The sequence below is a fragment of the Sinocyclocheilus rhinocerous genome, unplaced genomic scaffold (genome assembly GCF_001515625.1).
Source record: "Sinocyclocheilus rhinocerous isolate Xijiao unplaced genomic scaffold, SAMN03320098_v1.1 scaffold115, whole genome shotgun sequence".
Taxonomy (NCBI): Eukaryota; Metazoa; Chordata; class Actinopteri; order Cypriniformes; family Cyprinidae; genus Sinocyclocheilus; species Sinocyclocheilus rhinocerous.
In genome coordinates, this window is record NW_015650001.1 from 1006483 (window position 1) to 1021349 (window position 14867).

Below are 14867 nucleotides of genomic sequence, written 5' to 3' on the forward strand. Positions count from 1 at the left end.
GAGGGCGGGGTAGGAGAGGCGAGGGGGTGGGGCTGTTGGGATGGAGTGTCTGTGTTGTTACTCACTGTATGGCACACATTCATACTGGATCTCCAGGTACTTGTAGGTTCCTGGACAGGGGTCAGGAAAAACATCAGACCCAGCCACCACCACACATTGAGTCCGATTATTGCACCTGAGAGGACGAGAGAGAGAAAGAGAGGTGTTTAATAAAAGCAAAGTCAACGATCATTCCATCAGTCAACAGAAGGATCTAGTTTTTACATTTTCTCAAGTGAATGGGCTGTTATGTATGGAAGCCAGTTTCTTTCACTGAAACGTTCGTGTGTTTGTTTGTGTACGGAGCACCTCCCCGATGTGAAAATCTCCCTCAGCCTCTGGAACGTCGCACTGTCGATGGAAAAAAAACGGTTTAAAGTGTGAGATAGAGTGTGTGTGTGAGTGTTAGAAAGAGAGGGAGCGTGTGCGTGAAGGAGAGAACGCACTCGTGAGTGTGTGTGTGAGTGAGTGAGTCTATTTGTGTGTCACCACCACACATTGAGTCCGATTATTGCACCTGAGAGGACGAGAGAGAGAAAGAGAGGTGTTTAATAAAAGCAAAGTCAACGATCATTCCATCAGTCAACAGAAGGATCTAGTTTTTACATTTTCTCAAGTGAATGGCCTGTTATGTATGGAAGGCCGTTTCTGCCACTGAATAAAATTTAAAAAGGCAATTGCAACTTTTTTTTTTTTTGCAAATCTGAACTTTTTTTCTCAGAATTGCATGATACAAATTTAGTTCTAAAGTTAGTTCTAAAGTCAGATATAAACTTGCAATTCTGAGAAATAAAGTATTTATAATATAATATAATATAATAATCAAACTAAACAAGTATTTAAACAGATCTATTCAATAATTTCGAAACACTTTTTATAGTTATCTAAACATCCCTAAAACACACACACACATACATCATTTTAACTGAGGTATTCTGAGTTTGCGCACTACACCTGCACAAGTCACTTTTCTCTAAACCACAATGAGGTTTTTTCCTCATGTATTTCTGTTTGTGTTGCCTCCTACTGAGGTCTTTTGTATCGCAGTCATTCACTGTGTCTCATTTTGAAGGCTGCGCCCTCCTGAGGTCACATTTGTGGGCTGCATATATCATTAAGGCTGTCTCATTTCAGAAAAGTAACCAATACATTCCAAAGTATGAACAAATTACAATAATTTACGCCTTACGAGGAATAACTATCAATTTTATAATGGTTACTTTTCTGAAATTAGACAGCCTCAGTGATGTAAGGGGCCGAAAAATGCTACCTCCCGAGTGCACAGCCTTCAAAGTGAGACACATTTAATGTTGAAGTATTTCAATGGTAGCCGGTTTTTCTCTTTCTATCACATTCAGGTTCTAATTCTATAGCAGTTGACCCTAACACTGGAAAACATACTGATAGAAGTTGACAGTAAAGACATTTTTAATCTTACAAAAGATTTCTGTTTCAAATAAATGCTGTTAGTTTGACATTTCTGTTCATCAAGCAATCCTGAAAACAAATGTATTGTGGTTTCCACAAAAATATTAAGCAGCACAACTGTTTTCAACATTGATAATAATTATAAATGTTTCTTGAGCGCCAAATCAGTATATTAGAATGATTTCTGAAAGATCATGTCACACTGAAGACTGGAGTAATAATGCTGAAAATTCAGCTTTGCCAACACAGGAATATATTACATAAAAAAAATACATTATAAAATCATAATTCAATAAATAAAATCATAAAATCATAACTCAATAAAGATAGAAAAGCAATGTAAACACTGTAAGGACATTTTATTAAATGAACCCCATGTAACACTATTTATACAAAGAGAACATATTATTACGACATACAGTAGCAGCCAATCAGAAATAATTCAGAACGGTTTAATATTTAGGACTTAAAGTTGCTCTCTTGACCATTTCCCATTCATGTGGCCTTTGCACAGACGGATCGTTACACAACATTAGTAAGTCAGAGATGCACAGATTGGCATACTTTTTTTTCTCCCCATTTCAGGAGATCAAATAACTAGAAGTTTGCAAAGTTTGTAGAATTAAATCTTTACATACCGCTTGACCACTACTTAAACGATTGCTATGCTATTAGTATGCTGATATGCGGAGTGTTTTTTGTAGCATGATTCTAGGTGATTGTACGCTGTTGAAGTCACTCGCTGTGTCTAAAATCGCATACTTCCCTACTTTATAGTATATGAAAAACAGCATGCGAGACGAGTAGTATGTCCAAATTCATAATATTCAAAAAAGAGTAGTCGGAATGAGGGAATGGGAGAGGATTTATGAATGACAGTGAAGTGACGCAACTGATGATTGTAGGTAATGTGACAGTAACATCAGTTCATTCATGCTACCCATATTCATACTACCGTATTGGCCCGAATATAAGACGACCGCGTTTTTTCAGATGTATTTCCAAGAAAAAAACATTGTCTTATATTCGGGACAATACGGTATATAGAATGTACTTTTGTAATGGTCGTGAAGTAATTTCAAATTCAAATGTAATACCTACTCAGACAGTATGCGATTTCGGATGCACCTATTGTCTTAGTCTAAAACTGATCAAAACTCTGATAGCTTAGAAAAGTAATATCAAACTCTCCTCAAAAAGACACATGACTCCAATTATGATTCAGGTTTGTAGCACAAATGCTGTGGCACAGGCCGCATGTCGAAAATGTAACACTCAAGGTTAGGGGTTTGTAAAATTTCTGGTCCTAAGCATGAGCCTTGGCAAGCACGGTAATAATTTCTCACCCGGTGTGATCATGTGACAGATAGCGTCAGTCGGAGGCGTGCGGAGGCAGCAGACTATTCCTCCAGCTCAAACCTACTTAGAGCTATTGCGACTAAAGCAGATAAATGTATGAATGCAGGGCTGTTATCGGTATAAAATGCGAACACAGATCAAGCACAGTAAAGATTTATTCTGCCTCAAACAGATGCAGAGACACTTCTCTTTTCAAATCCCTTTTTCTATATATCTCCTCATCATCTCTCTACTAGTGCAGCGTCATTCCCAGTCCAATCCCTCTCTCAATCTACTCATCCCTCCCACATGCCTCCTCGGTTCTCTCTCTCTCTCTCTCTCTCTCTCTCTCTCTCTCTCTCTCTCTATTACATCGCTGATGGATAGCTAATCTCTATTACAAGGCTGATGGATAGCTAGAAGAGGGAATCATTGATCTCGTCTCGGAGGAAGCAAATGCTGAGCACAGACAGGGACTGCAACTGCAGGCGGGGGTACACACACACACACACACACACAGATGGTTATACACACATTATTCAAACACACACACTAAACAGTCACTTAACCACTCAACCGTATCAATACACTCTGGAATACACAGTGCACGCAAAACAAAACAGTGACATGAACAGTCAGAGTCATTTGTAACATTTATACCACCCTTTCGCTCCTATGCACTGTTAATGTTGAAAACCCCCCATAATGAAGACAAGACCAAAAATATGTATCATGATGATAATCAGAAAGGTTTTAATTAAAATGTAATGTTGATTACAATACACACATTTACTGTTAAAAAAAATAACAATAATGTAAGTGTCTTATGCTCACCAAGTCTGTATTTATTTGATCAAAAATACAATGAAAACATCAATATTGTGAAATATTACGATTTTAAAATATTTTCTCTTTTGATATATTTTAAAATGTAATTTATTCCTGATGCAAAGCTGAATTTTCAGCATCATTACACCAGTCTTCAGTGTCACATGATCCTTCAGAAATCATTATAACATGCGGATTAACTGCTCAAGAAACATTTATTATTATTATCAATGTTGATAACAGTTTAATATGTAATTATTATTATTGTGGAAACCATGAAACATTCTTTTCAGTATGTATATATGCATGTATTTATTTATTTATTTACTTACTTATTTCTGTATGTATGTCTATGTATGTTTTCATTTCTTTCTTTTTTTTTCTTTTTTTTTTTGGTGAATGGAAACTACAAAAGAACAACATTTATCTGGAATACAAATCCAATACTTTTTTTTCTGTCATTTTTGATTAATTTAACACGGAATAAAAGTATTCATTTCATGCAAATATAATATACTGTACACATATACTAACCCCAATGATATGTTGAATAGAAGTGTGATAATTTGATTAGAATAGAATATAATTTTTTTTTTCAAAATGCTTGAACATTTGTTTGCTCTGTTTGTTTGACACATTTTACTCATTATTATCAGCTAAAATGCCATCTTTTTTGGCTGCCACTATTCAGAGGGGGGAAAAAAAGAACTAAAATGCATGACTATGCCAAAATGTTGTTTAAATTTAAAGGAACTTTGATCATCAAAAGACAAAAACTATGACTAAAATAGACACAGAAAAAGGAACACTGTTCCGCTGTACCTTTGTGACATGATCTTGAAGGCGTCTGGCAGATAGCACTGTACATTCTCCATCTGAAAGGGGTCGGCGTCACAGATCTTGTCATCCGTGCGACCGTAGTTGGCTGTCTCGATCATGATGACATCACTGCCGGGGCAGCGGAGCTCGATGGGGTAACCCTCGCATGCCAACTCCCTCCGCATCAGACCAAATGGCATTGCAGAGCGACTTAACGCTGCATGAAGAAAGAGAAACACATTCAGCATGAACTCTTCACAACCCAATTTACTACTGTAATTTAGCATAATTCTGAGTAAAACAGGATATTTTGTGGGAGTGGGACCTGATTTTATACATATGAATTGACTGAATCATTAAGTGTGGATTTTACATAGCAGGAGGATAGAAAGTTGGGGTTTACAAAGAAAGAGAGGCAGAAAATAACAAGTGATGAATCGTGCACAATAAGTTCAGTAACTTGTTAATAAAATAAACAGGGTCAAATTTGACTACATGTTTATTTTAAAATGAGCCTAGCGCTTGAATAGATTACTGATGTAATAAGCAGGTCATGAAGAAACCTGTTAATTAGGAATAACTCTTACAGCATAGGGAGCTGTTTATTACAGCAAACTTTTATGACCCACAAAAAAACCTTTAAAGGGAAAAGAAAGAAATAATTAGACAAATGGACAAGGGTTTTTCACAGCCAGTGATCATATTTTCAGCCTTCGTAGTCATGAGGAACAAATTATTTACCCTCTCGCTCAAACAAACTGTGAGAGTTACGTACACACTCTGTTAACATCCTCCCACTCCTTCACACAGCTCTCCTCAAGGCTCCAGAATAGAACATCAGCTACCATGTGTCCAAATCACTTCGGGAGCCAATAACCAAACACCTGAGCAGAACCAGCACCTAGAGGGGAGATCTGACCCTAGACCCACCGCCGGCCCTTTCTGCCCACATGTGGCGTCTGCCATTTACACTCAATTTAAGAGAGAGAGAGAGACACATTAAGAGGGCTGTAGGTGCCGTAGGGTTAATCATTGTGCCTGGCTGAAAGGGCCTGAGAGTGGCACGGAGTGGCATACTTTATCTGAACAAGAGCTTTCAAAGAGTTTGAAGATCCAGCCACGTAAAATGGCCGCCAGCCGCCTCCACTCACAGAAGGACAAAAACCAGGCAGTGGAGCTCTCCATGGTGCTGACAAATAGAGAGGGGGAACCTGTGGAGCTGTCCATTGTGCTGAAAGATGAGGGGGTGGATCTGACCCACAGAGTTCCATGCACAGGAAAAACTGATCAATGAAGCACTCAGTACTCCTGAAATTCATTCCTTCAGCTCTTGCAGCTTCAAAGACTTTGCAATCAAACGGAGGGAACTTTTTTCATGAAAAAGCCGACAATTCGAAAAACCTGCTTAGTCGTTGCACGCTTCTGTAAGTAACAGTAATGTGCAGACTCTGTTACATGGACAAATGGAACAAGTACATCCATTCAGCTTCGGACACAAAATTGCCTTTCCATTGCTTTGCTTGAGAGACGAAGGACCACAATGTAAATTTCTCTGATTCTGAGCCACCCCTTTTCACTCCGAGGTCAATGTGAAAGTCAGACGTTACTCAGAACAGGGTCTAAAAGCATGTTCCTTTTGTCTGCTAATGTCAACCATTCATCCCAGTGCACTTAACAACATGCTTGTGACTCTCTAAGCTGGTTTCCCACTCAACGGTTTTGTAATCCTTGTCCTGTTCTCTTAGACCCTGAGCACTTAGTGGCCACCATGGAATGTGGACATATGTAACTGCATCATACATCACACAGTCGTGTAGCTGTCACACAGGCTCACTACAGCAAGCAAGCGTGGCAACATCAGTGCGGGGATGGATGGTGTAATCTTGCCATAAATGTGCAGATTTAAGGGTTCAGGCCTGTTCAGATGATTGGGGGATTTACTGAGGTAAACATGCTTCATACAAGGCTGTTCTGGTGTGCATTCTAACAGACACATTCCCTTGTGCCTACATGACACACACACACATATAAAGAGGCGAAGTGGGATTAGAGTGTGCCAGCATGGAGTCTTGTTTCTGCAGCATTCCCTTGGAGCAAACACATAGCTCCATACTGGTGGTCACTGATTAAACCATTACTCTGGGCTCGGCACTGCCTCGCCACAGGAGGCCAATCACACAGCCAACCAATCACCCACCCACCCACATGTTCATATAGCTTCAGCAAGCCGGTACGTCCCACACTGTATGTTGCCATCCCACAAATTACGCCAAATACGTCAGCCCAATCATTTCTGCCTTTCTCTCAGCCTCTTTATCTGCCCGTATCTCCGACTGTAACCACCCAGTTATCTCCCAAACTTGACTACGGCTACTGGATTAATAGGCTCATTCCCTCATTTATGAGTGTATTCTGCTCCCACAAACATTATCTCCAATCGGAAGGGTAAATTGGACTGAGGGGAATAATCTTTGTAATCCGAATTAAAATGCTGGAAAGTCTCTAGCTAAAGGATGGAACCCATTTAAAAGATAGGATAGTTATATTTTAATTTTGTCTTTTTGATATAAGCAGGTCCGCAGATGATTAGGAAAATTACCTTGGGTAAGTAAATATCTGGAAGATAATTATCTGGAAATCTTTGTTCAGGGTCAGTTTTTGGAAAGTGATTGGAATGTGTAATTGGAATGAATTTGGGTCGGACATGGCAGATAGGTTACCAGAGTTTGAAACTCCCATTGGGTAATTTCGAGATCCTACCGCAAGGCAAGGGTATTTGTGAAACATAGCATTATTCATTATCAAAAGGATTGAAGTTAATCTAGGGTGAGGGTTGGAGTAACCAAACCAAATGTGTTTTAGGACTTGTATGACTACTTAATTTTAGTAGTCGTCTAGTTTTCCAAAAAAACAGTTGACTACTAGCCAATAAATAAATGTTTACCTAATGAAAACGATACGCGTGCAGTATCCGGGGTCCCACACAACTGAAGTGATGTGCTGAATGTAGTTAGGTTAGTCACTACATTTAATTATTTTCTCCCACACTAATCAAACACAGATTATCTCAGAAGTTCGCCATGCAGTTTGCTTAAAACATGCTTTGTGAATGCAAATTGCTCACTGTATTTTCTCGTAATTACAAATAGATTTGGTCGTAACAGGATGGCATTCGAAACAAATGAGAAGCAAATAAACCGGGACACAGTTTGTGGATGAAGGAATTTTCCTCCTGCTGTCGCCAGTACCACTGAACAATCACACGTGATCTGGGACTAGACTGCACAAGTATGGGATAGTTGAAGAACTAATTGACTACTCAGCCCAACATCTATGTATGTGCTTGTGGGATGAAATGGAGCATGTATTCATAGTTTTTGATATGTGATTTTATCAGATTGATCACTGGTCCTCTGGCTCTAAAGTTTTGCAACTTGCTGCACAGGCAGTGATAGTCTCTGTACGAACTGACAACTTTATGCTTACAGACATTTTAATTTGGTTGTGCCATTTTTATTTATCCCCAAACGTGTAGAAATTATTGGAAGAAATGGAAGCGGGCAATGAGGCAAGCCAAAGTCAAACTGGCATTGCCTCCATGAGCACTGTGCCTCATCAATGATGAAGAGTAACTACAAGCAGCGATACTAACTTAACCACATTTTTTCAGTAGTGTGACAGCAGCTTTGCAGGTTCCAACATACTGTCACTTTAGCAAGAAGCCATTAACAAGCTATTTCCAGAGTAACGGTGTAGGCTGGCATAACGCTACATCACGGGTTTTTAAAGTCATATTATATTGTGTGGGCAGCTTAATAACTGAGCTAACTGAGGTAAATCAAACATACTCTCCAAAACAGTCCTCACTCTCTCATACCGTATTCGGTTTGTAAAAGTTACTTTTTTTTTCCAGATTATTTCATTTATTTTTACTGTTCTATTATTATTAATATATATTTTTTTATTTTAAATTTGTTTTATTTTTAATGTTTAATGCCTGTTGTTGCAAAACTTCCCTTGTGAAAGAGATGCACATTTTAGCATATAGCACATACTGTATGTACTTATTACAAATAATAATAATATTAATATAATTATATAATTATATATATGTTCAAAACTTAATTGCGTGTTATTTACAATTAAATGTAACATAGTTTAAATATACATTAATTGCAATTATTTGAACAATTTATTTTTACTCACTTGAGTAGGACTTACATATACATATATGTAATTTCTTAATCACTTCTACTATATTTGAAATATGGCTAAAGTGAACTGTTGAATGTACTGTCAAGCATTTATGGTAAACTAAAATATACTTTAATGTAATTTCTATTGAAACTTGTATGTCATGTATTTAAATACATATTGTAATTACACATTTGTAATGATGAATTTTAAATACTTAAATTACAATATCAAATAACACAATACAGTTAAAATTATAAGTCATTTACATGTGTTTAAGTATGTTAGTTAACACATACAAGTAAGTGTGCCTTCTTTAAAGCATGACACAATATTATTAAAACTCTTAAGTACACTTAAAGGTGCAATAGGTGATTGTCTTCAGAAACATTTTTTGTTATGCTGGTTGAAAGTCTTCCCAATTCCTGTCCTCGTGCCCCCCCCCCAAGCTCTGCATATTTTGCATGTTTCGCTTAGTTAACGCACCCGATTCAGATAACCAGCTTGTTAGAAGTGAGCTACGTGCATGAACTGTGTTCCGATCGATATGATCCCTACACGTATTTATCTGTATTTATATATTCTGTGGAAGGCGTAGGACCAAGAAATGTTCGTCCAATCAAAACGCTGGGTCCGAGCATTTTAATTGGCTTCCCTACCTGCCTGTCAACGTATGTATTAGCATACCTCTACGCACCCAGTTCGTGCAGATAAGATACGTCATCAGCGTGTTCATGCACGCTGTGCAGACAGAGCGCAAATGGCAGACAAATATCAATAACCCGATCTTCCTTCCTGGTATTGTAGTACTTTTAAAGTTTTCTCACTCCGTTGAAGTTTACTTCACTTCGGAACATTCATTCATGGATTTGCGCTGCGCAGCGTCTTCACACACAGATGAAACTTACTAGAGAAGTGTGAAGTGTGACATAATATACCTCTGTAAATAAATACTATTTAAATTTACGTCTCGCACACTTTAATGCCCTTTGTATGGAACATATACGCTCGCGAGGACTGGAATTGGGAACCGCTGATGTAGCCTATTGTAGTAATGTTGTCTCTGGTATTCTGGTCTGTAAGTGTTTATGCGTTCAGGGGGCGTGGCTTTGGATGGCGATTGCAGGGTAGGTGGGACGTTTGCTTTCAGTGCTATTAGGCTAAAGTTAGCATTTTCCAAGATCTCCTACTGTACCTTTAAGTGGCCTTTTATTTAATTAATTTTATATTATCCACAAGTACAGTTTTATAATTTTTTTGAAGACCCGAAGAACACCTCAAGTGCTTATTCAATACAGCACACTTCTATTTCACAAGGGTTTCCAAGTAATTGTATTAAAGAAATGTTTCTACCGTTTCATTGTAACTAGTCATGCAGCTAACTACTCATCATAAGGCTTTGTGTAATCTGACTACTTTAAAAGATGAATAGCTTGTTTAAAAGGCGACAGTTTCAAAACAGCCTCCTCGACTTTATAAATGTAATACACAGCACAATATGGAAATGTCATTTCAATATCACCACCTTTCATTCAAAAAGTATCTATGCATAGACATTGCGTGTAACTGAGGGGCGAGGAATGAAGACGTGTCACTGCCGGGCAGCTGGTGTGAGGAAACTGGGGCTGGTGCTGCCATAGTAAGAGCTGTATACTAATTCAGAACAGTGGAGAAGAGTGATTGGATTTGACTCATTATCCAAATGAAGTAATTAAAGCCTGGGGTGGTTTAGAGAGTGGAGTAGAAAGGCCGTGCCCTCAGCCTTGAATGCACACACACATACACACACACTGACTGGCTCAGACAGACAAGGACACAGACAGAGGTAGACAAGACAGGCAAGACGCAAATGGGGTGAGACAGTTGAAAAGAAGGGTACAATGAACTCAGCAAGGGGAAAGAAATGGAGACACTCGTATCTAGTGTTGTAGATGGTAAAATATGGCATTGATTGGCTCATTAAAGGTCCACAGGGTTCCAACACTATTCCAAGAGCTTCACCATTACTCAAGAGCCAATAGAAAATGAGGGGGAAAAAAGAGAATCACTATCAGCACTATTGCATTTGTGGCATGGTTGCAAAACATAATAGTGTCTAAGATATATATATATATATATATATATATATATTTAAAATGTACCACATTTTTATAAATGTACTTTTGGAGTTTATGTTGGTTTCATGGTTTTGTGTGACTTTAAGAATGCCATGTAATGTAACCATGAAGTAAAAGGTGATGACTTATTTGCTTTACTCTATGTAGTGAGTACACACATCCTAATCATTGTTTAAAAAAAATCTATAAAATGTGTTATTATTATTATTATTACATTTATTTAATGTTATTAAATAAAAAACATTAATGAATTGAATGATGTTTTATTTACGACCGTCGATTTAACATGATCATTTGGTGCAATTAATTGGTGCAATTAATTATGGAAAAAATAATGTGTTAAAATGATTAAAGTACCCCTCCTCAGCCCAGATCTGTACATTATCTTATATTGCATGCATTTGCTGCTGACGAACATGATGCAGGACAATGATTTGATGTGATGCAGCCTATGAATGCATTCAAGATGTAGAGGTTTTGTGGTTGTATAAAAAATGTTGTATGGGTTTTGTCTTATATTTATATCATATGTAAATCAAACAAGCAAGAGTGCTGTTTTCCCCCCACGGATATCTATTAATATTATGTTAAATTTTAGACACAATATTGTCTGGTTTTGCACAATTTCACAAACTAAACGTTTTTTCTAAACAAAGCCGCAACACAACTGTTGTGCGTCTCTGAGCAACACGGCATTTCATTATATATGTAAGGTATAATCAACGGTTTGCCGTGCATTAAAGGATTTTAAATGCATGACGTGGAGGCCAAGTTAAAACTAGTATTGCTATTTGCAGCACAGTATTTGACCAGAAGGGTAAAAATTACAGTTATTTTCGTCAGTTATGGCACGTTAGCGCAAGCATTCTGCCCGCTTCAAATCAGACATAAAGATGAAATAGTGCAGTAAGATCACATTTATTTGAATGAATTATAGCATTTATTTCAATTAATTATCGATTGATCGAGAGCGAGAAAGAGAGTGATGACAGTTGTGTGTGCTTTACCTGCTGAGTCTGTGCTTCTCTCTCTACAAACAATTAATTACTTCAAAAACAGTGCTACCTCGTTGCTGAGGAATATAATGTAGCGATCTAGTATCTAGGCTATTTTATTATGCACAGGAACTACCTGTGCATTAAACGGTTTTACTGCATACATGCCAGCCAATCAGAATCCAATATTCAGACAGACCATGGAATAAATACATTGATTTCAATATTCATTTAAAGGGGTCATATGATGTTGCTAAAAATAACATTATTTTGTGTATTTGGTGTAATGAAATGTATTTATGCGGTTTAAGGTTAAAAAAAACACATTATTTTCCACATACTGTACATTATTTATTATTACGGATTATAATGACTTATACTGTCTTTTTACGCGTTGCGTTGCATCGCGCCACGTAAACATAAAACCATGTCTGCATTTGTGATCGGAGAAATGACAAACAACAAGCGCTACTCTACGCAGCTCAAAACTCGCGTTTGAATCGTCAGTAGCAAATACAACTTAACCACTGATTTCTAGTCGTGTCCTCTTTTGGAAGGTCAAACAAAGTAGTTTCGCTTTCACAACGAAACAGCGTCACACACCGCGGCCTTGAGTGAGCGGAGGCCGGAGGCCTAGAGTGAGCCGTGGCTTAGAGTATGCGGAGGCCGGCTTGAGTGAGCAGAGGCGGGCGGGCTTGAGAACGGCGCGGACGGCGGATTCGACAAAGGAGCGTCCGGCGGGTATAAAGAATATCTCTTTGGATTTGAGACTTTAGTCTTTGCAACTTTACAGATCTTCTTTATGCACCAAGAGCTTGTAACACTCCAAAGAGAAAGGAAAAATTGAAATCTCATCATATGACCTTTTAAAAAATACCCAACTATTATCATTATTTTTGCAACGCTGAATCAAATTTCTAATCAAAACTAATTTCTTGCTTTTCTAATGATTTTAGATCATGCTTTGGAGGATATTTCTCAGCCAAAATTGATATATGATTAATTTGGGATTCATTACTGTAGATAAATTAACTGGCACATCATGTAATTAATTAGACTGAACATTTTATTTGCCATAATTTTATTATACAATATTATATTTATATTATATTATATTTATTATACTACAATATACAGTAGTAGGAAAGTAGGCAGGAGTTCTCTCTACGATAACATTTTTATTTTTTAACTAAAATTCATAAACAATATTACATTTAAATTAATAAGTACATTAATCTTTGTAGGGAAATAATGAGTTACTTAAAACAACAACAACAACAACAAAACTGTCTAACCTTTAAATTAAAGAAAATTCCATAGAGGAATAAGAAAGATTCTTCTAATTAAGTGTGATACATTAGCGCTCACCTACACAGATCATTCATTTGTCACGTGTCACTTGAGTTCTCTATGCTGTGCACTATGACAAGGAATGATTACCACTAAATAATTCATCTGCCGACAGACTCCTAAAGCTGTAAAAAAATATTAAAGTCAATCAATTGAATTGAGCTTAAAATACCTGATTATCAGAGCTGCCTATCAATTAATGAAGCCATGACTGATTAAGCAATTAGCAGCTCTAATAGTGAGAGACAGGTCTGTAAGGCAGGTTGTGAGGGATAAAGATACTGCGGACCGGTTGAGTGTGGATGCCATCAGCTTCTTCTTCCTCTTTCAGTGCATCTCCAGGCACCACTTAATCGCTCAGTTGCTCATTAGCACACAGCACAAGCTTTGGAAACCGGCACCATTAGAGCCTGCATGACTGCCACGCCAGCACTACACTGATGTGTATGGTTCAAAGAGGGGCCCACGTGTCAGCAGGTTTGGCCTCTCGAAAATTTAGTTGTATATGATCAAACAATTCTTATTAGTCTAGTTCTTGCAAGTCTGTTTAAATGGCCGAATAAGAGATTTGTGTATGCAATATTCCTTCCAGTCGAGCATTCAGTGACAAACTACTCCAAGATTGTAGCAAATACAGCAATCACTTTAGTATTCAATATTAGCGCCGTCAATTACAAATTTGAAGCAAATGACTTACATGATATTCTGATTAATAAATCAAAATATGCAATCAATCACATATCCATATGAATACAATTGCCCCCATATGAATAATTGAAGATATATTATTATGCCACTGAATATCATTGAACATAAACTTCACTGTTCAGATCACTGATCTACAGTCCACAGTGATACATTTAATCGAGTTTGTCGATCTAAATTGAGTTTGACTCATTTAATTGAGTTTGACTTCAGATCTAAGTGCGTAATCACACAGCATGTCTTTATCAGGCGTACATTTATTAGTAACATTAGTTATTTATTATTAGTAATTTTACATGATAATTCACAAGTTTAAAATATTCTAGCAGAGCCCCGGTTTGAGTTTTTTTTAAGGTGACTGTTCAGCACTGTCAGATTTACAACATGCAAATTCATCCACTTCTCTGCAAAGACATGAAAGTAAGTGGCAAGGTTGGTTGAGTGGTTGGTTATTGTTTTAACACCATGCCAGCTTTCTTGGATATTTTCAGGTCGAATAACAAGATGAAATAGCAATATAAAAGGGCACTTCAGAAACCTACGATTTTTAAAGTTTGCTTAAGGTAAAAGCTTCAAGGTTGACTCTGTTTATATTTTCTAAGGTTTTTGTGAATTAATATTTCTTAAGTGAAGCTAAACCAGCACAATTTAGTAATACAGGTTTAACAGATACTGCACTCTGGCATGAATAACATATCGGTGGACCTTCCTTTGACATTATGAATTGTGTGTGATTCTTGAATGTCCTATCCACATTTATATATTTTGTACAGTTTGTTGTTCATACACTGATCCCATTCCTTTTCCCTTTTGGCGATGATGTCCGATATGATGTAAGATACTATAGTAAGTGGCCAATGAACTGGGAGAAGAAAAAAGTTTATACTTTACATATACAATGTGTTTCTGTCATGAATAAAGCATGTCCACTTACATAGACATTGGTGTGTGTTTTATAAACTATATTATATATATATATATATATATATATATATATATATATACACACACAGAGTTCTGGCATGAAACTCTAGATGGCGCAGTCCGATAGGTC

General features: G+C 37.3%; 1 protein-coding gene across 3 annotated transcripts in view; it reads right to left on the minus strand.

Moving 5' to 3' along the window:
* Window positions 1–14867, minus strand: part of LOC107711219 (adhesion G protein-coupled receptor L1-like) — a 173847-nt gene that overhangs the window by 60089 nt on the left and 98891 nt on the right. For all 3 annotated transcript variants that reach the window (XM_016516159.1, XM_016516157.1, XM_016516158.1), the window contains 2 exons: window positions 4456–4669; window positions 66–175 (listed from right to left, as the gene is read on the minus strand). In XM_016516159.1, coding sequence (XP_016371645.1) covers window positions 66–175; window positions 4456–4669 — 324 coding nt within the window. The remainder of the gene's footprint in view (window positions 1–65; window positions 176–4455; window positions 4670–14867) is intronic.